Source organism: Haliotis rufescens, unplaced genomic scaffold (assembly GCF_023055435.1).
Source record: "Haliotis rufescens isolate VD_foot unplaced genomic scaffold, xgHalRufe1.0.p SCAF_9, whole genome shotgun sequence".
NCBI classification, from domain to species: domain Eukaryota; kingdom Metazoa; phylum Mollusca; class Gastropoda; order Lepetellida; family Haliotidae; genus Haliotis; species Haliotis rufescens.
Genome location: NW_025964383.1, coordinates 24,069,499 through 24,095,310, shown reverse-complemented (window position 1 = coordinate 24,095,310; position 25,812 = coordinate 24,069,499). Strand labels below are relative to the sequence as shown.

Sequence of the window (25,812 nt, the reverse complement as noted above, 5' to 3'; positions counted from 1 at the left end):
GGTTCTATGACACTGGATAGTACGAGTGGCTCTATGACACTGGGTAGTAAAAGTGGCTCTATGACACTGGGTGGTACATGTGGCTCTATGACACTGGGTAGTACAAGTGGCTCTATGACACTGGGTAGTACGAGTGGTTCTATGACACTGGGTAGTACCAGTGGCTCTATGACACTGTGTTGTATAAGTGGCTCTATGACACTGGGTAGTACGAGTGGCTCTATGACACTTGGTAGTATGAGTGGCTCTATGGCACTGGGTAGTACGAGTGGCTCTATGACACTGGGTTTTACAAGTGGCTCTATGTCACTGGGTAGTACGAGTTGCTCTATGACACTGGGTAGTACGAGTGGTTCAATGACACTGGGTAGTACAAGTGGCTCTATGACACTGGGTAGTACAAGTGGCTCTATGACACTGGGAAGTACAAGTGGTTTTATGACACTCGGTAGTACAAGTGGCTCAATGACACTGGGTAGTACGAGTGGCTCTATGACACTGGGTTTTACAAGTGGCTCTATGTCACTGGGTAGTACGAGTTGCTCTATGACACTGGGTAGTACGAGTGGCTCAATGACACTGGATACTACGAGTGGCGCTATGACACTGGGTAGTACAAGTGTCTCTATGACACTGGGTAGTAGAAGTGGCTCTATGACACTGGATAGAACTAGTGGCTCTATAACACTGGATAGTACGAGTGGCTCCATGACACTGGGTAGTACAAGTGGCTCTATGGCACTGGATAGTACAAGTGGCTCTATGACACTGGGTAGTACGAGTGGCTCTATGACACTGGATAGTACGAGTGACTCTATGACACTGGGTTGTACGAGTGGCTCTATGACACTGGGTAGTACAAGTGTCTCTATGACACTGGGTAGTACAAGTGGCTCTATGACACTGGGTAGTACGAGTGGCTCTATGACACTGGATAGTACGAGTGGCCCCATGACACTGGGTAGTACAAGTGGCTCTATGACACTGGATAGTACAAGTGGCTCTATGACACTGGGTTGTACAAGTGGCTCTATGACACTGGGTAGTACAAATGACTCTATGACACAGGGTTGTACAAGTGGCTCTATGGCACTGGGTAGTACAAGTGTCTCTATGACACTGGGTAGTACGAGTGGCTCTATGACACTGGATAGTACGAGTGGCTCTATGATACTGGGTAGTACAAGTGGCTCTATGACACTGGATAGTACAAGTGGCTCTATGACACTGGGTAGTACAAGTGGCTCTATGTCACTGGGTAGTACGAGTTGCTCTATGACACTGGGTAGTACGAGTGGTTCAATGACACTGGGTAGTACAAGTGGCTCTATGACACTGGGTAGTACAAGTGGCTCTATGACACTTGGAAGTACAAGTGGTTTTATGACACTCGGTAGTACAAGTGGCTCAATGACACTGGGTAGTACGAGTGGCTCTATGACACTGGGTTTTACAAGTGGCTCTATGTCACTGGGTAGTACGAGTTGCTCTATGACACTGGGTAGTACGAGTGGCTCAATGACACTGGATACTACGAGTGGCGCTATGACATTGGGTAGTACAAGTGTCTCTATGACACTGGGTAGTAGAAGTGGCTCTATGACACTGGATAGAACTAGTGGCTCTATAACACTGGATAGTACGAGTGGCTCCATGACACTGGGTAGTACAAGTGGCTCTATGACACTGGATAGTACAAGTGGCTCTATGACACTGGGTAGTACGAGTGGCTCTATGACACTGGATAGTACGAGTGACTCTATGACACTGGGTTGTACGAGTGGCTCTATGACACTGGGTAGTACAAGTGTCTCTATGACACTGGGTAGTACAAGTGGCTCTATGACACTGGGTAGTACGAGTGGCTCTATGACACTGGATAGTACGAGTGGCCCCATGACACTGGGTAGTACAAGTGGCTCTATGACACTGGATAGTACAAGTGGCTCTATGACACTGGGTAGTACAAGTGGCTCTATGACACTGGGTAGTACAAATGACTCTATGACACAGGGTTGTACAAGTGGCTGTATGGCACTGGGTAGTACAAGTGTCTCTATGACACTGGGTAGTACGAGTGGCTCTATGACACTGGATAGTACGAGTGGCTCTATGATACTGGGTAGTACAAGTGGCTCTATGACACTGGATAGTACAAGTGGCTCTATGACACTGGGTAGTACAAGTGGCTCTATGACACTGGGTAGTACGAGTGGCTCTATGACGCTGGATAGTACGAGTGGCTCTATGACACTGGATAGTACAAGCTTTGGATACCCAATATACAATAAACAATTCTCACTGATTTGAAATGAAATGAAGGAATATTGTTGACATGTTTTTAAACACTGTCCAAGCCAGATGTTAGAAACTGAAGAAATGTTAAACTTCTTTTAGAGGCATTTAGAAGTTGGAGTACTAAGTAAGGATAAGATATATAGAGAACAGCTTCTTTATTACAAATACGTTGGTGTAGGTTCTAACACCGTTATCAAGCAGGTGATATACAGTGTATGGTTGACAAGTATATATACGGGTAGGAGGCAGTGTTTATACAGTAGAGTAGATATCAGATTTAGCCTGTTATGTACAGGGTAGTAAACATGTGGACCGGCGAAGTCAGTAATAAGTGTCAACCATACTGTGTACACCACTTGCTTGACAACCGTGTTAGAATCCACACCGCAGCGTCGCTCCTAATTGTAGTAAAGAAGTGGTTCAGCCATATATCTGATCCTCACTTATGAAGAAATGTTACAAGACAGTATTAAGATGTGTTCATGTGTTTATTCTTTCAGGGATGTCCTTCTGTGCCCGAGTGAAACTTCAGTATCTGACCACACTTCTTGAATAAGCAAACCACACAGTTATAACAACTAACAACGCGCTGTTGTGACATTGATTAATGTAACAGTTATAATTTGCATACTCGTATATGCATGGGGTTATGGTTCCCGGTAGGGGGTAACAACTTGGAAACGCGGGCTGGGGTATATCCAATCTTACTTAATACAAGTAGATATATACATACAGAAGACACTATGTGCCAGGTCAGCACATGGTGGTAGTGGTTGTTGTCTTGGTGCCCCGGAGCACCCAGCCTAACCCTAGCTAGGCTAAGACCTTTCTTCTCTCTGTTTCTCTCACTCTCTTTTTCTCTTCCTCTCTGGACCAAGGCTTATGTCGCCAAGGTCACCTGACATTTAGTAAGTCATAAATATAAACAACCGTATTTCATCAGTGACATACTTGCACATCTCATTCATGATGGCTGACATTCGATGTACAAGACAATGGGGATTAACAATTAGCATTAGCATCTTATAACGGCAATTAAATGTTTCAAGGCATATACATGTAGATGTCATGGCTTCAGGGTAATTTGCCTTTGGAATTTATTGTTCATTCAGACAACTGTTGTCGTAAATCAGTCGCTATGAACAGTGTTCTTGAGTAATAATGAGAAGTAAAGAAACTGCTTTGTTATGATCGACCGATGCTAAAATACTAACAGCATGTGGCATAGTCAGGGTAGGTGGTTACTTAATCACCACCTTCTTTGATTTTATCCATAGCCAGGACTCCCAGTACCAATGTTCAATCCTCAATAAGTGGGTGAGTGAGTGAGTTGGGTTTAACGCCGCTTTTAACCGTATTCCAGTTATATCACGGCGTGTCAGCTTAATGTGGGAGGAAAGCCCGAAGTCATGCAGATCACAGACGTTTACAACTTCGGTGAAACCCACGAGCACGGGTATGGTGCTGACAAACCTAGAAACATAATCGGGGCGAACCGGGATTCGAACCCACAATCATAGGTTTCTGGCGTGTCCAAGGGACGCAACTCTGCACAGCGAATTGCGGCGCCTAAGGCCCCTGGGCCATCCGTGCCCCCAATCCTCAATCAGAAAATACACGTCGGAAGTATATATCCAAATATAAGTGAGAGAGTGAGTGAATTGGGTTTAACGCCGATTTTAACACTATGCCAGTCGTATAACGGCTTTTCAGATTGATGTGGGAGAGAAGGCTGAAGTGATGCAGATCTTGGACGTATGGTGCTGACAAACCTAGAAATATAATTGGGGCGAAACTGGAATCGAACCAACGATCATAGGTTTCTGGCGTGCCAAAAAGTGGTGATACAAGGTGTTCGCGAACAGGCGAACATATCCTCCCCTACGGTGCCATCCGTCACAAACACATGCAAATGCAAGTCAAGCGTTCACCTGCAACAAACCCAGGGTAACAAGTAAAAAAGGGGAATTATATCAGACATTATCTTTCACTGATGCGAATATTTTGGAAATATCCTTCACATCCTTCGTATATTAGTTTTTTAAGCACTTGATGAAGGAGCAAGAAGTAGCGTCGTGACAAAGAATAAAAGAAGTTGCTATCTTTAAAACGTGCCATGTATTCATCCTTTCACGGATCTTCAATAAACCAAGAGTCGCATGACGCCCGCATACCCGAGGTCAGGGTGAACCTCCAATTAGAACTTGTACAGACTAATCGTACCAGGAAGTCATACGCGCTTCGAAATATACACTATGTAGAGTAGACACGTAATGAGAGGTGTATTTATGCATGTGATACACTGATGATTTACAGATAAGTATTTCACACATACCGCGCATCTACCAAGCGTAACCCATACATGGCAACTCAATCTCCTTCCTTCATCATAACAGTAGAATAGGCTGATACACTTACAGTATAGTAGCAAAGGGATGTATGTGAAGTAAGGCAACATAAAATATGAGAATCCAACTAGTCTATCAAGGTCCTGCCTGGAAAAGTAGTGGACACCCTTCTCCGAGATCGATTATAAGAAAAGATAAGATATGTTTTTAAAAACTTTTCGACTGACAATCTGATGTCCACACATTCTGTTATTACACGATTTGTAATGCAGTTTTATCTTATAATGGGTAGTGTTCTGGATACGATTAACCTGCACATGACGCGTCCAAACAGGAGCCGCAAATGCAAATACGAGTATGTCTTATCAGCAATTGTTTCAAGTATGACATTATATAATACAAAGAATAATATTATCTTCGTGTGTTTTCGTATCGTACATATCATGTGAGGAACAAAAAGTATGTATTATGCTCGCACAATACCAGTTTTATTCCAAATTACAAGAAAACCACAATCGAATAATAATTTCTATGTATGTTTTATTTTCATCTGGTGTCTTAGTCAATACTATCAAATATGGCACATGCTTTCTAATATGATATAGATATGCTGTTGGGTTAACTAAGCTATTCTTCTCTGCAGATACGTACTTCTTCTCTGTCTGAGAAGTTAACTTTGATACAGATTTGTTGATTTCAATTCTTCACATTCATTCATACGACAGAGGGGTGGTCGGATAGCCTAGTGGTTAAAGCGTTCTCTCGTCACGCCGAAGACCCGGGTTCGATTCCCGACATGGGTACAATATGTGAAGCCCATTTCTGGTGTCCCCCGCCGTGATATTGCTAGAATATTGCTAAAAGCGGCGTAAAACCATACTCACTCACTCACTCACTCATACGGCAGATGCATATGAATGCAAATCTTATCACCAGACAAGACATGTGGTGATAGTATCGCCACAACGTGCAGTGAAGTCACCCTTGTCATGGTGCAAACCAAGAAGGAAGTAAAATAGAACCGGCGACGCAGTACAGGAAGGCATATAGTTGTGTCCATATGTCAGTGTGGATTGTCTCTATCAGAATGTACTCGTGTTGGGATGGCAATGTTTGAACTACTGTAGTGTATTGTATTGGAAGAGAAACAAACATTACCAAACATGCTTTGAGCTCACATGTCTGAATTCAACAACTGCGGACTTCTTCATCCCATGATTCATCTCTACCTCTGGATTCACGTAAGTGTGACTGCAATATTTTTATATATGATATCTATACAAGACGCTTTATGGCGTTGTAAGCACTGTTTGTACAGAATCATGTGTTCATACTTAGAAAGAGCTTCTTCTTTTTGTTTAACGCCGTAATCATCAATAATCAAAACCAGTGATATTATAAGTAACAGTCCATACGACCACCACCCCAACCCTCAATAAACCCACCACCACCACACACACCCATTAATACGCCTCATAGGGCAAACACAGGTTGCTGTTCTAACCCGGAATATGCCCTGGGAAACTCAGAAGAAAGCATGAAATAACAAACACGGTATGGACTACATAGCGCCGGGAAAATATTTATAGTTCATGGTAATGACATAATTCTTTTCACATTGTAATATAATGTTACAGTAACAGAAATCAAGATCATTGTCACTTTTCAGTTGTTTGTTTAAAGTCCATATTCTGCATCAGGTGATTCCTCTCATTCGAAGGTATAACCTCTCAGTCTAATGATTATAAAGGCGGTTATGGAAAATTTAAGGCCTTAGTGAGAATGAGCGACATGTCCATATTTGATATCAAATATTTGAACCATATTAACGTAGTTCGTCATTTGTGCTGATTAAATAATGCTGCAGTTTAAGGTGATCAGGAAACAATGTTTCAAGGGATACATTATTTTATTCAGTCAAAAGCTTTATCTGTTTTTATCTTCGCAAACATATCTCGTAGTCAAAATAAACAGAAACTTGCTCGTTATAACTAGGTCAGTGAATAACTGCAATTTGTTTTCAAATAATCATTTAAATACTGTATTTTAAAGTCGTTTATTATGTTTTTTCGTGGTTATTATTGTTCATGGAAACTGTTAGTTTGCCTGCTGGTGAATATTCACGTTACTAAAAGATTCTATAATCACCAGTGCATTCATTATTTGACTGTATATGTGAGCCTGTGAGAACAAACTACTTCCTTCTTTGCTTGGGCTATTTATGACTCGTTGTCTGGCAGAGATAGAACAGGTATGTGTAAAAAACTATGAAATTGACTCATCTGTCATCTAGTGGCTTTGAGTGTCCTCCAACTGTGGGTGGGTGTAGATTTATGCTGTGTTTAGCACAACTCCACAACACCACTGCGGCAAACCATCCCGTGCATGCATATGGAAACGCGGGTAGTTAGCATGAGTGAACGCTTTAACACAAGGCGGCTACGCTAGCGTAATGTACTGCGATTACAATAGGTATTGCAATTACTTATTTGACAATTACATATCAAGTATAGTTGCCTACGTCTGAATACTAAATTACAAAACAAACATGGGAAGGGGGGGGGGGGGGGGGGGACGCTGTAGACTTCAGTTGATGTGTATGCAACTATACACAGGTTCACGCGTTTTCATTTGTTTGTTTGTTGTTTAACGCCGCACTCAGCAATATTTCAGCTATATGACGTCTGTAAATAATCGAGTCTGGACCAGACAATCCAGTGATTCACATCATGTGCATCGATCCACGCAATTGGGATCGATGACATGCATCAACCAAGTCAGCGAGCCTGACCTTCCGATCCCGTTGGTCGCCTATTACGACAAGCATAGTCGCCTTTTACGACAAGCATGGGTTGCTGTAGACCTGTTCTACCCCGGACCTTCACGTGTCACACGCGTTTTCAATTTATGAAGTTTCCACAGGCACGGAATTAATATCCGCAATAGTAATCTCGCTTCAGGGAAGTTCGTATTTCCATTCATTTCTCTCCAGAAACGAATCTCCCTTGAACGTACAGCATAAAGTATTCAACCATTTGAATTATGTCTTTTCATTTATTGATGCAGGTTGATCTACCAACACCTTATTTGGAATGGATACATTAAGTTGACGTCATTATGGCACTGGGTGAACAGATATTGATGGACAAGGATGCATCGCACCACAAACAGCTGTTGCCAAGAAAGATTCCTTTCACCATGAATCTTTGCACATGTTTCTACGGCGTTATGTTGTGGGGGAAATGACAACCGCCATGTGTTGGGACATATTTGAATAAGGAAGACTTGTAGCGAAAATGGAACCTAAGGATATTCTTCGAAGACACCATGTTTTCTTGAAGGATCACCTTGATGTGACAGGTGTCCTGGATCGCCTTTACCAAGAAGGAGTATTCACGGACTCTGAAGTAGAAGAGTGTCGTGCTGGGGACGTCAAGTCTAAACAGTGTAACATCCTCTTGGATACCCTACGGAGAAAGGATGCTCATGGTTACAGAACCTTTTGTGCGATCTTAGACGATATCCAGCCGAATATAAAGACACGTTTGGACGAGGACGGTAAGGATATACGTATAGGATTAGTTGGTTGGCTGGTTGGCTGGTTGGTTGGTTGTTTTACGCCGCACTTAGCAGAATTCCAACTATATAACGGCGGTCTGTAAATTACCGAGTCTGGACCAGGCAATCCTTCTTGGCATCATGAGCATCTATCCACGCATTTGGGATCGATGACATGCATCAACCAAGTCAGAGAGCCTGACCTCCAGATCCCGTTAGTCGCCTTTTACGGCAAGCATTGTGTTATGAAGACCTATTCTACCCCGGATACGTGTAGGAATGATACCAATTGGGATAACTCTTGAAATGAAACTCCACACCATTTATAACAAAGCTGCAGTATACTAAGTACCAGCTACCACTCATAAATAGTTTCATGAGAGTCAATAGTGACAAAACATCAATTTATGGTTTGGAGGAATATGCTTGCCAGTTAATTCGTCCGTTTGACATTTTCTCTGGAATAAATGTCCTTTTCTTGTTAATGAAAAATATTGTTTCACGCTTAGCCATATCAATTCCAAAGACTGAACTGATTTTTTTCGTAAGCTGCCATAATGTTCCTTTAATATTTTGACTACCTTGTAAGTAAAAGCGATAACCCCACAGCTTTATCATGACAGTAAGTGAGTAAATTTGATTTTACGCCGCTTTTAGCAATATGCCAGCAATATCACAGCGGGGGACACCAGAAATGGGCTTCACACATTGTACCCATGTCGGGAATCGAACCCGGGTGTTGGACGTGACGTGACGAGCGAACGCTGTAGCCACAAGGCTACCCGACCGCCCTAATAATCATGAGAACTCGCTGCTAAAAGCAGAATCAATTGTACGATTCCAGCTATATCATAAACAAGCAAAATATGTAAACGCAAATCAAGTGTTCACCTGGACAAAAACGGGAAGATATGGTACACGTCAAAGTAGAAATTTGCATCGGACATCATCTTGGTCACTGAAGCGTCAAATTTGGAAATGTCCTCCGCATGTTTTGAAAACGTTTTGAATGCTTTAACCCTGACCAAACAATTTTGGGGTAAGAGTTGTAAGACACTGTTTGGAATTCTCTCGCAGAATAAGTATACTTGATTGTACCTAAGAATTTTGAATGTACGACTGGAGTTGCTGGAATGTTGCTCAACATAAAAAGGGAAAGTTGACTGTTGTAATGTTCAAATCATTCCTCTTGTCATACAGTCCTGTGGATGTCACTCTTTATTTCTGTGCATTGAACTAAATAGGAAACATCGGTTTCACTTATCTTTTGTATGTCTAGTTCGGGTGGGTCAGTGGAAATGAGTTGACTGTTTCGCCATTATTGTCCGATATCAGATCGTCGATAAACCTGATATAAATTCTAATCCAAATTCCTGGTTTTGGAATTTGCTAATCCCACCAAAAATGTCGACCACTATGCATCAGGAAACAGACAGGGAGGTGAGCTTAAATGTCATATCTCCAGATAATAATTCCATAGTTTACAAATTGCCCTGAATTTTGCAGAACATTTCTCTATCGTCACCGCGTTTTGTTCCGTCAAAAACAAGTTTATCGCGCGGGAGAGGATAGAACAAGACACACACACACACACACACACACACACACACACACACACACACACACACACAAGCAAATCGTTTGAGTACGGTATAGATTTCACTTGTCTCAAATGTTTTCTGTCTGCTTAAATATTCAGAACGCGTGGACCAACGTAATATAACCCGAGTTTAGACAGTGTTCCTTAACCTGCAGCGATATATATAAAATGTAATACTATATGGCATGGTTTAGAAAAGCTTAACTTTCGCCTTTTGTTGCTTTTAATAAAATTAAACGTCATAAACATCAACAAAAATATATTTAAATTCCAATATTTTGTTGGAGCAAAATGTCCTAGAACTGAGGAAGTGCGGATTTACGAAGATTTATTAAGTTTTTACCTCCATAAACGCAAATAATATTGATGTCATCTTTTTAATTTTTCACCATCAGTTAATGGCAGTAAATGTTCTGCGATTGTAACTACATGTACAAAGAAGGAAATTGAGTAAAATATCTAGCAATTCATATTCAAGTCATTTTAACCGTACATGTGTGCCTGCTTATAATATGTACCGTGTGCATAAAAATCAAGGCTTGCAGGAAATAGACACCCAGACACTCTCCCATGTGACTGTGCCCCGAATAACTGTACTGCCCAACGAGCAAATTCGCAAATTGACTATTATGTAGTGTGTATGCGGATATGAAAGGACGGGATACAAGGAAGAAGATGTGGGAAAGGCCTGATCATGATCAGGAAACATAGATAAGTGTGTATACAAAGATAGCGTCATGGATATATTTAATATTATCCACTAGGATATAATGATCAAGTATAATACATTTCCAATATTTGCACATGCATTTAATCGATTCTCATTGCTGCAGGACGTCATGCATTGATAATGACGTCACAATTTGATTACGTGACGTTACGTGAACAATAGACAGGGTTGACATGTCATACGTTTTTTCTTCATTCTCGTAAATGAATGCTCGTAGCTCTTATATTCTCATATTGTTCACATTCAGTGTAGTGATAGAAATATGTTGACCACATCCCTCTTGAATACTGTACATATTACGACAATGAGCAACCCAATACTATTTAGCTCACCTGAATGTGTAGTAATATGATAACAGATCAGAAGATTATTATAAGGGTAAACACGAATAATCATGAACAAAAGTTGCTCTTAAAAGGCAAGCTGGTGTACATCAGGAGTTCATGTGTAGTCACCCAATACAATACTTCCTACCCCCCCCCCCACCCCCCACCCCCCCCCCACCCCGCCCCCCCCCCACCCCCACCCCCACCCCCACCCAAACAAACGAACGCTTTAACCACTAGGCTACCCGACCGCCCCCATGTTATAAGAGGATACAGGTTGATATGCTTGCATGATACGTAAACGGTACAGGAATTCATATTGACTCCAACCATTGGGACTAGGTATGTTTAAAAATAGGGCAATACATTAATAGTTATCATAACGCAACTACTAAAATTGGCAAACAATTGTAACACATTGTATGTGAAGTGTCCCTTATCCCCGATAATGCAGCATATAATATCTGTTATGATAAATAACGGACCCACAGCTTTTACATTTGGGAAGTGAGGTAAACGTGAAGTAGCTGATGGCATAGTGGCAAAGTAATAATCTTAAAGATTGTGTGAATGTTGCTGTTGACAAAATAAATGTTGTGAAAAGGTCAAGGAAAGGTCAACAAGACGTAATGCGGGTTAGCGGGTTAGCGGGTTAGCGGGTAACGGTTAATGTCATTAATCTGGAAGTAGTAATAGATAATAAGGCCTGTTTGTGACCTACTAATGCCAGGTCAGGGTAAAAAAGGCAAAACATGCCCGAAGCTACATCACAGGTTATACCACACACTGCCTATCAAATGTCATAATGGTACGTGTGAAATGACTGAGAGTGAATGAATGATGGGTGAGTTAGGTTTGACACAACTTTGAACAGTATTTCAGTCACATCATGGCTGTCAGCTTGACGTGGGAGTAACGCCGGACGTGGTGCAGGTCTTATAGGCTGGACACTTAATTGACAACCATGAGCCCGGGCCTAACAAACATTATCGGGGGCAGGGGTGGCCCAGTCGTCTAAGGCGCCGCGATTCGCTGTGCAGGGTTGCGTCCCTTGGGAACGCCAGAAACCTATGATTGTGGGTTCGAATCCTGGTTCGACCCGATTATGTGTCTAGGTTTGTCAGCACCATACCCGTGCTCGTGGGTTTCACCGAAGTGGTAAACGTCTGAGACCTGCATCACTTCGGGCTTTCCTCCCACATCAAGCTGACACGCCGCGATATAACTGGAATACTGTTAAAAGCGGCGTTAAACCCAACTCACTCACTCACCACGGGTGTTTATAAATGGACAACTCACTGGCAGGGATCCACACACGCTTGGGAAAATAGCTATACTTTATATAAAGTTTAATAAAAATGAACTATTTCTGAAATTAAATGATGCATCTTTCAATACAAATTAATAAAGACATCTTCTCGACTTTAAGGTCGTGATTCGCATTTTCCACGTGCATGTTCATTCACGGCGCACGATTTAGATATTTGCTTGTTCGTGTGAGCATGATACTCACACGCTTGGTTGTTTAGTGTGAACAGCACACAATGATTACTTAGCCACCAGGTGCTCATAAAACTATTTTGTTTAACCGTAAATAATGCTTACGCAAGACCACCGCTTGCTGAAAATCAACGTCTACCCGCAAAACCGAACTTGCCAGACATTTTAATGTTCATCGAAACACAATATCATCTCCCTGGAGACGTTGTCTACAGGTAGGTTGGTATGCTTGCACTGGTCCGAACAAATGCCGGTTTTATAGTGCTATCCCATTGAGATACCATGCCGCATGGGTATATCAATCACTCGCTTATTTACAGGCCACCGTTTTATAGCTGGAAAGATGTTGACAGCAGCTTTAAACAACAAACAAAGGAAACAGTTCAGGCAGAGATGTACGAGTAATGGGTAAAATGACACGTTTAAACACAGGCAACATGGCTTTCAAAGTGATAGCTCACATGATGTGTGCGTTTCAAAGGGAATATCGGAATTTTAACAGTTTACAACGAAGGGTCGGACAACTTGCATTGTCATAATCGGGGAACAAACCGCATTTGAACAAATATGTCTGGATAAGTGCGGTATTTATAAATGTATAAAATAATAATAATAATAATAATTGAGCTGACGATATTTGCAGTTTTAATCTGTTGCCTACCATCTTTAGCCCAGTTGAATGAGTAGGTCGGAAATTACTTCCCCTGTCGCTACCGCTAAACAAAGATCTGAGGACATCCCATTAGGGGTCACGTCAGAGCGGCATTTCATCCGACCAATCAGAGCGTCGCTTACCAGATCGTGAAAGTGACAGTCGGAATGTGATTTCTAATCATGCAACCTCGAAAACTTTAACACAGGGTATTCAGAACGATAGTTACGGGCTTAACGACTCAATCAATACAATCTAGACCATCTATTAGCCATTCCAGAATGTTCTTTTCTTCAGGTTTCAATTTTTTAATCGAGAATTTGTCAAAATATGTTTCGAAGCGTTGTCGCCAGTTTGAAATTAGTGCCGTAAAGCACGAGAAAGCTGCCTTCTGATTGGCTAATGTCGACTTCTTGTCAGTCATTTCATTGGTCGGTCAAAGTTCGCGCAAGGGCGGTCTGACGTGATGGGATGTCCTCAGATCTTTGTTCAGCGGCGGCGAGAACTAAGATCTGATTTTAAAGAGATTGAAGAAGATAATAATATTATTGTAGAGGTCAGAATTGGTTATTTCTAAGGTAATGCACTTGAGGTAAACACCACCCGGATGTTATACTATCAACGTCTGGTAAAGCCTCTCCAAACAGCAGCATACTTTTCGTCTTTTGTCTTGTTGTTAATTCAGTAATTACCAGTTAATTCAGTAATTTTGATTGACATAGTTCTTTCCGGAAAGTGTAGGACGCTTGGAACCCCAATTCTGCCGAAACTTTTAAACGGAGATAAATTGTGTCACTGGGCGATATTCTTTACAAGGGGCGGTCGGGTAGCCTAGTGGTTAAAGCGTTCGCTCGTCACGCCGAAGACCCGGGTTCGATTCCCGACATGGGTACAATGTGTGAAGCCCATTTCTGGTGTCCCCCGCCGTGATATTGCTGGAATATTGCTAAAAGCGGCGTAAAACCATACTTACTCACTCACTCACTATTCTTTACAAGGTCAGCACTAACGTGTTGTGTATTCCTGTTTCAGATGGAGCAGGGACAGCGTTGTATGTCAATAAGAACAAGATTGAACGCAAGTACAAAGCATTAATAGACAGAAAAGATACACGCATTGCTCAACTGGAAAAGGTGAGAGTACATGAATATCTGACATATTATGAACATATCCTTCTAAAAATATAAGCTGTGTCAATATCCATAGGAAAGTGAAGGGGTACCTGCAGGCTCATGAAGTGTGACGGGGGCAGCTTTAGCCAACGTTCATGTTTCCTGTTCACAAATTAATATGATATATACAGAAAGATACTATTGTCATTACTATTGAGTAAGCAATATATTCCACTCGAAGATTTCATGTATGTAAACTATTAATTACTATGTCATTCACATGTCTTGAGACCTGCATAACTTCGGGCTTTCCTCCCACATTAAGCTGACACGCCGCGATATAACTGGAATATTGTTAAAAGTGGCGTTAAACCAAACTCACTCACTCACTCACTCACATGTCATGAAATGAACCCAGACATTCCAGGGAGGGTTAATGCAGTAAAGCTATTCGATCGAATAGATTAATCACACCTCATGTACTCTAGAATGAGGGGGCGGTCGGGGAGCCTAGTGGTTAAAGCGTTCGCTTGTCACGCCGAAGACCCGGGTTCGATTCCCAACATGGGTACAATGTGTGGAGCCAATTTCTGATGTCCACCGCCGTGAAATTGCCTGAATATTACTAAAAGCGGCGTAAAACCATACTCACTCACTCACTCTAGAATGAGCTCAATATATATGGACTCTGTATAAAGAATAGGTCTTCAGTAACCCATGCTTGCCGAAAAAAAGCGACTATGCTTGTCGTAAGAAGCGACTAACGGGATCGGTTGGTCAGACTCGCTGATTTAGCTGCGTGGATCGACGCTCATGATGTCAATCACTGGATTGTCTGGTCCAGACTCGATTGTTTACAGACAACAACAACAAAACCCCCTCCATACATATGAATTATTGATTACATATTAAACAGTTATATTATTGTAGGAATTAGAAGAACGAAGTTCTGATATCACGCACATGTGTGCTGAACACAAGAAGGAGATGGACGCCAGTACGTCACGCATGAAGCTCTCGACGGACGTGGCTATGAAGGAAAAGGAACAGACCATTGCTTATCTGCAACAACGGATTCAGAGTGCGGAAAGTGGGAAGCTGAAAGGTGAGAAACCAATTAATGTAACGAAACTTTGGACCAGAGACTTATTTAGTTCTAACAACAATTCAAAGATGGCAAAAACACCCCGTACATTGATATGTCAAACACTTGATCCTTGCGTTGACTGATTAAGTTGTCATTCTGGTTTCGACCGCCTCCGTGGTCTAGTGGTAGAGCGTCCGCCCGGAGAGAAGATCCGGGGTTCGATCCCCGGCCGCGTCGTACCAAAAGACGTTAAAAGATGGTACTTGTTGTTACCCTGTCTGGCGCTCGGCTTTAAGGGGCTAAAACAAGGACTGGTCGGCTCGGAGTCAGTATACTGTGTCTGAGTGGGGTATTCATGTTAAACTATGGAATGGTATCTCAGTGAGCTAGCACTATAAATCGGCATCAGTCCGGCCTAGTACAAGCAGCCACACACATACATACACGTGCATGCACGTCGTTATATAAGTGCAATAATCTTGGACGCGACGTTAAACCCCGTTTCACCTCACCTCATTCTGGTTTCATGAGTTGGTGTAAGGGAGACAACTATGTACACATTCAACAGTAGTGGCTTCATAACTTGGGTTAGTCATTCACTGAAGTCAAACAAATGTTTCAGCTGAGAAAGCATTAGAAGAAAGTGTAGCTCTCAAGGAGGAACTGCAATCCCAGATACAGCTCTTGGAGAAGGTATGACTTAATTTGTGACACATTGTTAACATTCCTCTGGAGTTGGAGGTACAACTGTAAATCTTGAAATTAATGCGTCTCCAAATTAATGCTTCTGACCCCTAGCCAAAAGTTCCCCAGTGGAATGATATATATGATATAATCAGTATATGATTGGGGCTGATCTATCACTCAAAAGCACAGGGAACGACGAAATCATGAAATATATTGCGCTACACAATTTTCAGCAACAAACTACAATATCCTTATATTTTGACATTGTAAAAGAAAACAATGGCTGATAAATCTATTTGAACATAATATCCAGTGTCAATAGTAGTTCAATATATTGATCATATTGAAAATAGGATTGTGATATTTTCAACCCAGACAGTCAAATAATTTTCGTTTACATCTAGATCTGATATCGTATTTTAAACAGATAATCACAATATTGTATGATATACCAATATATTGATAGAAAACCACACAATATCCATTGTTTGCAGTTGAACTGTACTGTTGAATCATTTTAGCCTGGTATGTATGACATAAGTAAATCTGTCCATTCTGTTGACGATACATTCATTCGTTGTTATGATAATGAAAGCTTAAGTTACTATTTCTACGTTACCACGGATAAAATTATTACATGTACTAGCAGCTGTTTTCAGTAAGCAAATACACGTCTATATTGAAGACATCTCAGCTGCTCTTATACAAACTTACAATTTCAGGAATTTGCTGATTGTAAAGAGAAGTATGATGCTATCACACAGTCCACAATACCAGAACGATGTGTCAACGCAGAAGAACATGCAAGTATGTTTGATGTTAGAATCATTGACGACGTGACAATGAGAATGGAATAGTGTTACTGAGATGAAAACAAGTCCTTTACGATGACTTCAGAATAGAAATGGCCAGATAGTATTGAAGATTCCGCATGGTATACATGGCTGCATGTGCTGACAGTATGAGGAAATATTCACTCCTTTTTCATTCACGGGGGCTAATAATCCTTGTACTTATGCACAGTGAATGCTGCGCTATACAAATGCATAAATTATTATTATTGTTGTTATTATTATTATTATTATTACATTAGGACCATGTATTCCCAATCTATGTTGGCTCTTACAAACAAGCCCCCATATTTGAGTATTTATTGAAGCGAAAGATGAGACATACTTATTGCATCCTATACCCGAGTTTATGTAACAAACATTGAACGTTGGTTATTTTACCATTTCAGATCCCACTGAATGGAACATAGATACATGCACGATGTGTCGACAACATTGTGAGGAGAATCAGGTCATGTACAGACTTCCATGTATTCATCTGATGTGCCAGACCTGCTTGGAACATCTCAACGAAACCCACGGAACCTGTTCTGAATGTTCAATAGCATTCGCTCGTACTGACATCAAGCTAGATACTTCAAGAAGAAACAAAGCAAGATGGGAGGACAGAGAAACAAGAAGAACCTGCACACATAACGATCACCATTATGAAGCAGAAGCTGTATGTTATTGTCCTCGATGTGAAGACTACCTATGTGCAGAATGCAACAACAATCACGGTCAAATTAGGTGTTTTGCTGGGCACGCAACGTACTCAATGGAGGAAATTCAAACCATTCCTTATCAACACTTCATGAAAAAGCAGATGTGTCATCATCATGAAGGGCATGATCTTGTCCTTTATGACCAAGATTGTAAGATCGCCCTATGTCTAGTCTGCATTCAAGATGATCACCAGAACCACAATACAGTTCATCTTGAAAAGGTGTATGAGCAAGAGAAGAAGGCATTGGAGGTTCTCCTGGGGGATCTTGAAATACGATCAGAAGAAATAAAGAGAAACGTTATGGACATGGAAGACCACGGGCTGGCTTTAGACAAGACTGAGGAATCTCTGTTCAACCAGATATCTGTAACAAGAGAACGTATGTCGCAGCTGCTGCTCCAAAGAGACAGACAAGTCCAGAGTGAAGTCATCCAAAGCTTGGTAGCACCAAGGATGGCACTGAAGGAAAATCTGGCCCGTTTGCTCAAGACATTCAGTTCTGTAAAGACTGCTATCAGATTTGGCAAGCAAATTCTTCAGTACTGTTCCAAATCTGAGTTTCTTGAGTTGAAACCGATCTTACATGATAAGTCCATGATCGATTTGAATATAACTTTGCCTAGTGCAGACAGACGAGGTGGTGAAGTACGGTTATTGTTCCATGGACAGAACAACCTGGAGAGAATGATACAGTCTTTCTTTAGCTTATACAGTCCTATGATAATGGATGCGGAACCACCCTCAGATGCCACCCCAACAATGGAAGGTGTGTCATGTAGTTCTTCCCTTTGTCACACGTTCCTGCTTTGAGAGCTTTTCCTGTTTTGTGTGACCAAAACTAACGCCGCTTCAAGGCAGCATAAAAATTGTCTTTGGTGTTTTGCTATACAACAATAGGTGGCACGAACAAGACATATTTTATACGGATATCCCGAGAATGGAGAATGTTATTCTATACGTAAAACTATAATGTTGATACCAAAGGGCTTATGTCATACCTTGAATAGCAGTTTCAATTATGCAATATCGTGTTCTAATGATCTTATAGTTTTGTTTTTCAATGTAAATGATATCTTGCAAGATACAAATCTGGACAAATGGAATGTCCAATGACAATCCATACCAGTACATTCAACCTAGGTGATGCTCGTCTCCAGATTCTCAACGTACATCCTGTTAAACATTCAGACAATACCACACAAGTCATAGACAAGCTAAGAGGGGTGGGGGATGGGTCCTTGACTAACTACGAACATGGGGTTCATATCTTCCAAACATGACCCGCCGTGATATTGCTGGAATATTGCTAAACGCGGCGTAAAAGTATATTCTCTCACTCCACATTGACTACAATGATTTAAGGTTGTTGTGTCCCACATATACGAACGTAAGCAGTGGGTCTCAATTGTATCTTTTCAGACTACCTGAGAAGAATTAACTTACTGGAGGAAAGAGTAGAAGAAAACGAAAGAGTAAGTCGATGTTCATTTACGAGCACTTGAAGCAATCATTAGTGGAAGTCAGTGAGTATGGTATCACGGTAGGGGACACCAAAAATGGGCTTCACACATTGTACCCATGTCGGGAATCTTCAGCGTGTCTAATCTTCAGCGAACGCTTTGACCACAAGGCTAACCATCAGTAGAAGGACTACTTGTACTTACACGTTAAATGCATGGGGTATATATTTTTTTCTACGAAGTTGGTTACAGTCTGTCTGCCGAAACATTGAATATATTATCTGTTGCAATGTTCATGTTTTAGGCAATAACATTCCAGACAGAGATGCTGTCACAACAGGACAGGGAAATTCGGCTTCTCGAGCGACGTAAGTTGTTTAAGGTCAATGACCATCGAGGTGAATATGGATGCGCAAACAATACTGGTTACTGGGATACTCGTCATAAACGGGGGCAGGGGTGGCCCAGTCGTCTTAGGCGCCGCGATTCGCTGTGCAGAGTTGCGTCCTTTGGGAACGCCAGAAACCTATGATTGTGGGTTCGAATCCCGGTTCGCCCCGATTATGTTTCTAGGAAAGTCAGCACCCTGCCATTTCACGTGGGTTTCACCGAAGAGGTAAACGTCCGAGACCTGCATCACTTCGGGCTTTGCTCCCACATTAAGCTGACACGCCGCGATATAACTGGAATACTGTTAAAGCGGCGTTTACCCAACTCACTCACTCACTTGTCAAAACCGCTTTTAGGTATGGCTTGGCGATTGCTGAAAGTGATGCCGTGTCCCTGACCTGTAATATTCGAACACTATTCTTTGTTTTCTAGAGCTTGAGCAAAAGACGACAGAGTTGCAGTCTACCGAGAATATTTCAGCTTTGAAAGACAAGGTAATACGTATTCCTTTACGAACCAGAAATGCTATGTAATTAAAAATATCTACTAGTCTTTTGTATTATTCAATAGTGGCGCTGTAATGTAAATTATCCTAAATGTCCTTAATTAATGGAAACACTCTAGATGTTACGGATATGGGTGGCTTGGCATTTTGTGTGAGACAGAATATTTACAGTAAGCGCCTCAAAACATCTTTTCTCTGAAAAGAGCCACGGATATGGGTGGCTTGGCATTTTGTGTGAGACAGAATATTTACAGTAAGCGCCTCAAAACATCTTTCTATAGTGGGGGGTACCTTAATGCCTACCTTGACATGCATATTTTGTGTCTTTTCATACAACAGAAATTGAAGGATTTGCCGTACCTAGAGCAACGATGCGGGGATCTTGAGGACAGTATGTTGGTTGGGTGGTTGGTTTGTTGTTTTACGCCGCACTCAGCAATATTCCAGCTATATGACGGCGGTCTGTGAAAAATCGAGTCTGGACCAGACAATCCGGTGATTGATATCACGAGCATCGATCCATGCAATTGGGATCGATGACATGCTTCAACCAAGTCAGCGAGCCTGATCACCCGATCCCGTTTGTCGCCTCTTACGACAGGCATAGTTGCCTTTTACGGCAAGAATGGGTTGCTGAAGACCTATTCTATCCCGGATTTTCACGGGTCGAGGACAGCATGTATGCATTACTCCATGTACCGTATTCATTTTGAACACTGCTATTATTTGTTCCTGTAGCATAAGCTACCTCTATGATCAGATTCACCTTTAGTGATCAAAACTGAACAAGAGGAATCATGTATTTAATATGACAAACATATAACATATTACACCCATAATTTAATATACCTATATATATCTCACAGAGCTTAGCGGAGAAAGGAGCCGACACAAAGAGGTAAGACTTAAGTAATTCATACATTCATCTTTGAAATAGCACATTTCTTCATCTTCAAACCAATATTCATGTCTTAGCTGCAGTGAATGGCTAGACATTATTCTTTCTGTTGCAGAAAATGACACCTCTGAATGAAAGCATCGACCTTTTTCGAAAAAGATGTGAACAGCTTGAGCAAGGTTTGCAGTCATTTTGTTCGTTACTTCAGGACACATGTAGAGTTGAGTCAGGACACATGAAGAGTTGAGTCAGGACACATGTAGAGTTGAGTCAGGACACATGTAGAGTTGAGTTCAGGGGACACATGTAGAGTTGAGTTCAGGGGACACATGTAGAGTTGAGTCAGGACACATGTAGAAATGAGTCAGGACACATGTAGAGTTGAGTTCAGGGGACACATGTAGAGTTGAGTCAGGACACATGTAGAGTTGAGTCAGGACACATGTAGAGTTGAGTCAGGACACATGTAGAGTTGAGTCAGGACACATGAAGAGTTGAGTCAGGACACATGTAGAGTTGAGTCAGGACACATGTAGAGTTGAGTTCAAGGGACACATGTAGAGTTAAGTCAGGACACATGTAGAGTTGAGTCAGGACACATGTAGAGTTGAGTCAGGACACATGTAGAGTTGAGTCAGGACACATGTAGAGTTGAGTCAGGACACATGAAGAGTTGAGTCAGGACACATGTAGAGTTGAGTCAGGACACATGAAGAGTTGAGTCAGGACACATGTAGAGTTGAGTCAGGACACATGTAGAGTTGAGTTCAGGGGACACATGTAGAGTTGAGTCAGGACACATGTAGAGTTGAGTCAGGACACATGTAGAGTTGAGTTCAGGGGACACATGTAGAGTTGAGTCAGGACACATGTAGAGTTGAGTCAGGACACATGTAGAGTTGAGTCAGGACACATGAAGAGTTGAGTCAGGACACATGTAGAGTTGAGTCAGGACACATGTAGAGTTGAGTTCAAGGGACACATGTAGAGTTAAGTCAGGACACATGTAGAGTTGAGTCAGGACACATGTTGAGTTGAGTCAGGACACATGTAGAGTTGAGTCAGGACACATGTAGAGTTGAGTCAGGACACATGTAGAGTTGAGTCAGGACACATGTAGAGTTGAGTCAGGACACATGAAGAGTTGAGTCAGGACACATGTAGAGTTGAGTCAGGACACATGTAGAGTTGAGTTCAGGGGACACATGTAGAGTTGAGTCAGGACACATGTAGAGTTGAGTCAGGACACATGTAGAGTTGAGTTCAGGGGACACATGCAGAGTTGAGTCAGGACACATGTAGAGTTGAGTCAGGACACATGTAGAGTTGAGTCAGGACACATGTAGAGTTGAGTTCAGGGGACACATGTAGAGTTGAGTTCAGGGGACACATGTAGAGTTGAGTCAGGACACATGTAGAAATGAGTCAGGACACATGTTGAGTTGAGTCAGGACACATGTAGAGTTGAGTCAGGACACATGTAGAGTTGAGTCAGGACACATGTAGAGTTGAGTCAGGACACATGTAGAGTTGAGTTCAGGGGACACATGTAGAGTTGAGTCAGGACACATGTAGAGTTGAGTCAGGACACATGTAGAGTTGAGTTCAGGGGACACATGTAGAGTTGAGTCAGGACACATGTAGAGTTGAGTCAGGACACATGTAGAGTTGAGTCAGGACACATGTAGAGTTGAGTTCAAGGGACACATGTAGAGTTGAGTCAGGACACATGTAGAGTTGAGTCAGGACACATGTAGAGTTGAGTCAGGACACATGTAGAGTTGAGTTCAGGGGACACATGTAGAGTTGAGTTAAGGACACATGTAGAATTGAGTCAGGACACATGTAGAGTTGAGTCAGGACACATGTAGAGTTGAGTGAGACACATGTAGAGTTGAGTCAGGACACATGTAGAGTTGAGTCAGGACACATGTAGAGTTGAGTCAGGACACATGTAGAGTTGAGTCAGGACACATGTAGAGTTGAGTTCAGGGGACACATGTAGAGTTGAGTCAGGACACATGTAGAGTTGAGTCAGGACACATGTAGAGTTGAGTCAGGACACATGAAGAGTTGAGTCAGGACACATGTAGAGTTGAGTCAGGACACATGTAGAGTTGAGTTCAGGGGACACATGTAGAGTTGAGTCAGGACACATGTAGAGTTGAGTCAGGACACATGTAGAGTTGAGTTAGGACACATGTGGGTTGAGGTCAGGGGACACATGTAGAGTTGAGTCAGGACACATGTAGAGTTGAGTCAGGACACATGTAGAGTTGAGTTCAAGGGACACATGTAGAGTTGAGTCAGGACACATGTAGAGTTGAGTCAGGACACATGTAGAGTTGAGTCAGGACACATGTAGAGTTGAGTCAGGACACATGTAGAGTTGAGTCAGGACACATGTAGAAATGAGTCAGGACACATGTAGAGTTGAGTTCAGGGGACACATGTAGAGTTGAGTCAGGACACATGTAGAAATGAGTCAGGACACATGTAGAGTTGAGTTCAGGGGACACATGTAGAGTTGAGTCAGGACACATGTAGAGTTGAGTTCAGGGGACACATGTAGAGTTGAGTTCAGGGGACACATGTAGAGTTGAGTCAGGACACATGTAGAGTTGAGTCAGGACACATGTAGAGTTGAGTTCAGGGGACACATGTAGAGTTGAGTCAGGACACATGTAGAGTTGAGTCAGGACACATGTAGAGTTGAGTCAGGACACATGTAGAGTTGAGTCAGGACACATGTAGAGTTGAGTTCAGGGGACACATGTAGAGTTGAGTCAGGACACATGTAGAGTTGAGTTCAGGGGACACATGTAGAGTTCAGGATAGATTCCCACCAACCTATGCTTGTCGTACGAGCCGACTGAATGGAGAGGGTGGTCAGGCAAGGTGACTTGATTGATTGGGTGTCATCGTACCTCGGCGGCGTGGGACGTTGATCATGGTGTCAGTCACTGTTTTGTTTACACCAAGTCCACATGTTCAAGCATACGTAATTCGACAGTCTTTATATTGGTTATTTAAACCTAGTTCATACATCCCTTATGAGACCTGCATCAATTCGGGCTTTCCTCCCCCCATTAGGCTGACACACCGTGTTATAACTGAAATAATGTTAAAAGCGGCGTTAAACCCAACTCACTCACTCACTCACTCACTCACTCATACATCCCTGATGCAACAAACACGTTAGCACATGACAGTTTTAACTTTGCCAAATGGATGCAAAATTGCCGAATTGGAATTGAACATTCTAAATCGATCATGTCATAATAATTAAAGTTATCTTGTAATTACCCTCCCTAAGTGTAGACTTCTCTTTTCACGGGGCATAAGTAGCCCAGCAGTTTCCCACTTTAAGCTGACACACCATTTGAAATACTGTGGAAAGCGTGGTCAAATGCATTTCACTCATTCATTCGCTCTTTCTCCAATAGCGTTGGAACAAACGGTAGTCTGTGTTGGCAGTCATCGAAATGGAGTAGACAGCTTCCTCATCGTCTGTGAGTATATCTGGATTAACTATAACTTTGGAAAGGGTTTTGTAGCTTTTATTTACAAGAGATTCTTTCTAGATATAATACTTTTCCAATAACGAAAGAATTATATTTTGCAGAGGTTCGTGTCTCATAACCATGTTTCATCTGTACACACTAGACCATAGATTACCTAAAGTAAAGATAGTATTTAGTCATCTAACAGTATTTTACTTCTGAATCAAAAGCAGGTAATGACCAACTGAATTAAATTTCGTAATACATTCTGGTCTTTTGTGGTATGCTGTCTATCAAATCCTGACTCTTTGACTACGAGTTTTTGGCGATTTTGTAATATACATGTTAAAATTTAGCTGCTTATAATCTTGATGTTATACTTTAATGATTATATGAAAATTAAGTAGCAAAGGGTATTATTGATCTCCATTTTTCCTCAGGTCCCAGACTGAAGATGTGTATACAACGGGTAAACACACGGTGGTGCAGCGTAGAGAATGGAGAGTTAAGCAACATGCCGTCAGACAGTCTACAGGAAGAGTCAGGCCAGCTTCGTTTTCGAAAATTTTGGGGCACTTCCTGCTCCGAGCCGCTCCACCCAGCACCTTGTCAAGTCCACCATGAACCTACGTATTGGGAGGTGGAAGCTGACATCGCTGGTATTGATGACGAATCCTTGAAATCTCAAAATAAAGAACCAATTTTAGAGACAGGAGTTGTCGAGGAGGCGGTATTGGACACACGCGCCTTTATGTCAGCTGGTGAATTGTCTTGGTGCGTTGTTTTGTGTTTGTGTTCCAAGCACGACTGCATATGCAAACAGATATGGCAGCATGGACAACATATCAAGTGTGTCACCATCTCAAAAGCAGAAACTGTTATGAGATTCGGCGTTGTATTGGATGCTGTAAGGTCGAAACTTACGTTTCTAGACATTTTAAAGAATGATATATTGAGGGTGTTTGATTTAGAGCATACTTCACCGTTGTGGTTGACCTTTGGCGTGTCAACAAAGATACCTTTCTCTGTGAAGCTGAAACTGATCTCAGGAACAGATTTAGAAATGAATGCTCGAAAGAAAGGCCTCATCCTGAAAGCAGTATCACAGTGATAGTTTGAAAAATGATAGTCATTTCACGAACTCGACAACTGTAATTTTAAGGCCTCGTATCCACACTCAAAGGGTATGACAGTATTCTCAAGCAGACCAAATTCAGAAAATCTGAGTAATATACATCTAAAGAAATGCTAAACACTACTCCTTGACTTGGTTGATGCTTGTCAACGTATCCAAATTGCGTGGAGACCCGAGGAGATCCGGGGTGGAATAGGTCTTCAGCAACCCATGCTTGCCGTAAAAGGCGACTTTGCTTGTCGTAAAAGGCGACTAACGGGATCGGGTGATCAGGCTCGCTGACTTGGTTGATTCATGTCATCGATCCCAATTGCGTGGATCGATGCTCATAATATTAATCACTTGATTGTCTGGTCCAGACTCGATAATTTACAGACCGCCGTCATATAGCTGGAATATTGCCGAGTGCGGCGTTAAACAACAAACAAACAACTACTCCTTACTGATGTCCATATACCTTTAACAG

General features: G+C 41.9%; 1 protein-coding gene across 3 annotated transcripts; it reads left to right on the top strand.

Annotated features, from left to right (window-relative positions):
* The first annotated feature begins 5,612 nt into the window (after window positions 1-5,612).
* LOC124116953 lies at window positions 5,613-25,598 on the top strand. 3 transcript variants are annotated; one of them, XM_048390857.1, is made up of 15 exons: window positions 5,613-5,887; window positions 7,713-8,204; window positions 14,045-14,145; window positions 15,055-15,229; window positions 15,834-15,904; window positions 16,621-16,705; window positions 17,139-18,221; window positions 18,875-18,927; window positions 19,220-19,283; window positions 19,738-19,799; window positions 20,150-20,201; window positions 20,677-20,708; window positions 20,824-20,887; window positions 24,155-24,220; window positions 24,652-25,598. In XM_048390857.1, exons 2-15 carry the CDS (start codon window positions 7,943-7,945, stop codon window positions 25,320-25,322), a joined length of 2,841 nt encoding a protein of 946 aa, XP_048246814.1. In that variant the 5' UTR covers window positions 5,613-5,887; window positions 7,713-7,942; the 3' UTR covers window positions 25,323-25,598. The 3 variants fall into 3 exon arrangements, with proteins under 3 accessions (XP_048246814.1, XP_048246816.1, XP_048246815.1); XM_048390859.1 differs by lacking the exon at window positions 17,139-18,221 and having other exon boundaries at window positions 5,617-5,887; XM_048390858.1 differs by lacking the exons at window positions 5,613-5,887; window positions 14,045-14,145 and having other exon boundaries at window positions 8,069-8,204.
* The last annotated feature ends 214 nt before the right edge of the window (window positions 25,599-25,812 follow it).

Coding starts and splice junctions, on each gene's coding strand:
- LOC124116953 (XM_048390857.1), top strand. CDS start 7,943: ATGGAACCTAAGGATATTCTTCGAAGACACCATGTTTTCTTGAAGGAT. Junction 15,230..15,833: donor GGAAAGTGGGAAGCTGAAAG/GTGAGAAACCAA, acceptor CAAATGTTTCAG/CTGAGAAAGCATTAGAAGAA. Junction 19,284..19,737: donor AATTCGGCTTCTCGAGCGAC/GTAAGTTGTTTA, acceptor TTTGTTTTCTAG/AGCTTGAGCAAAAGACGACA.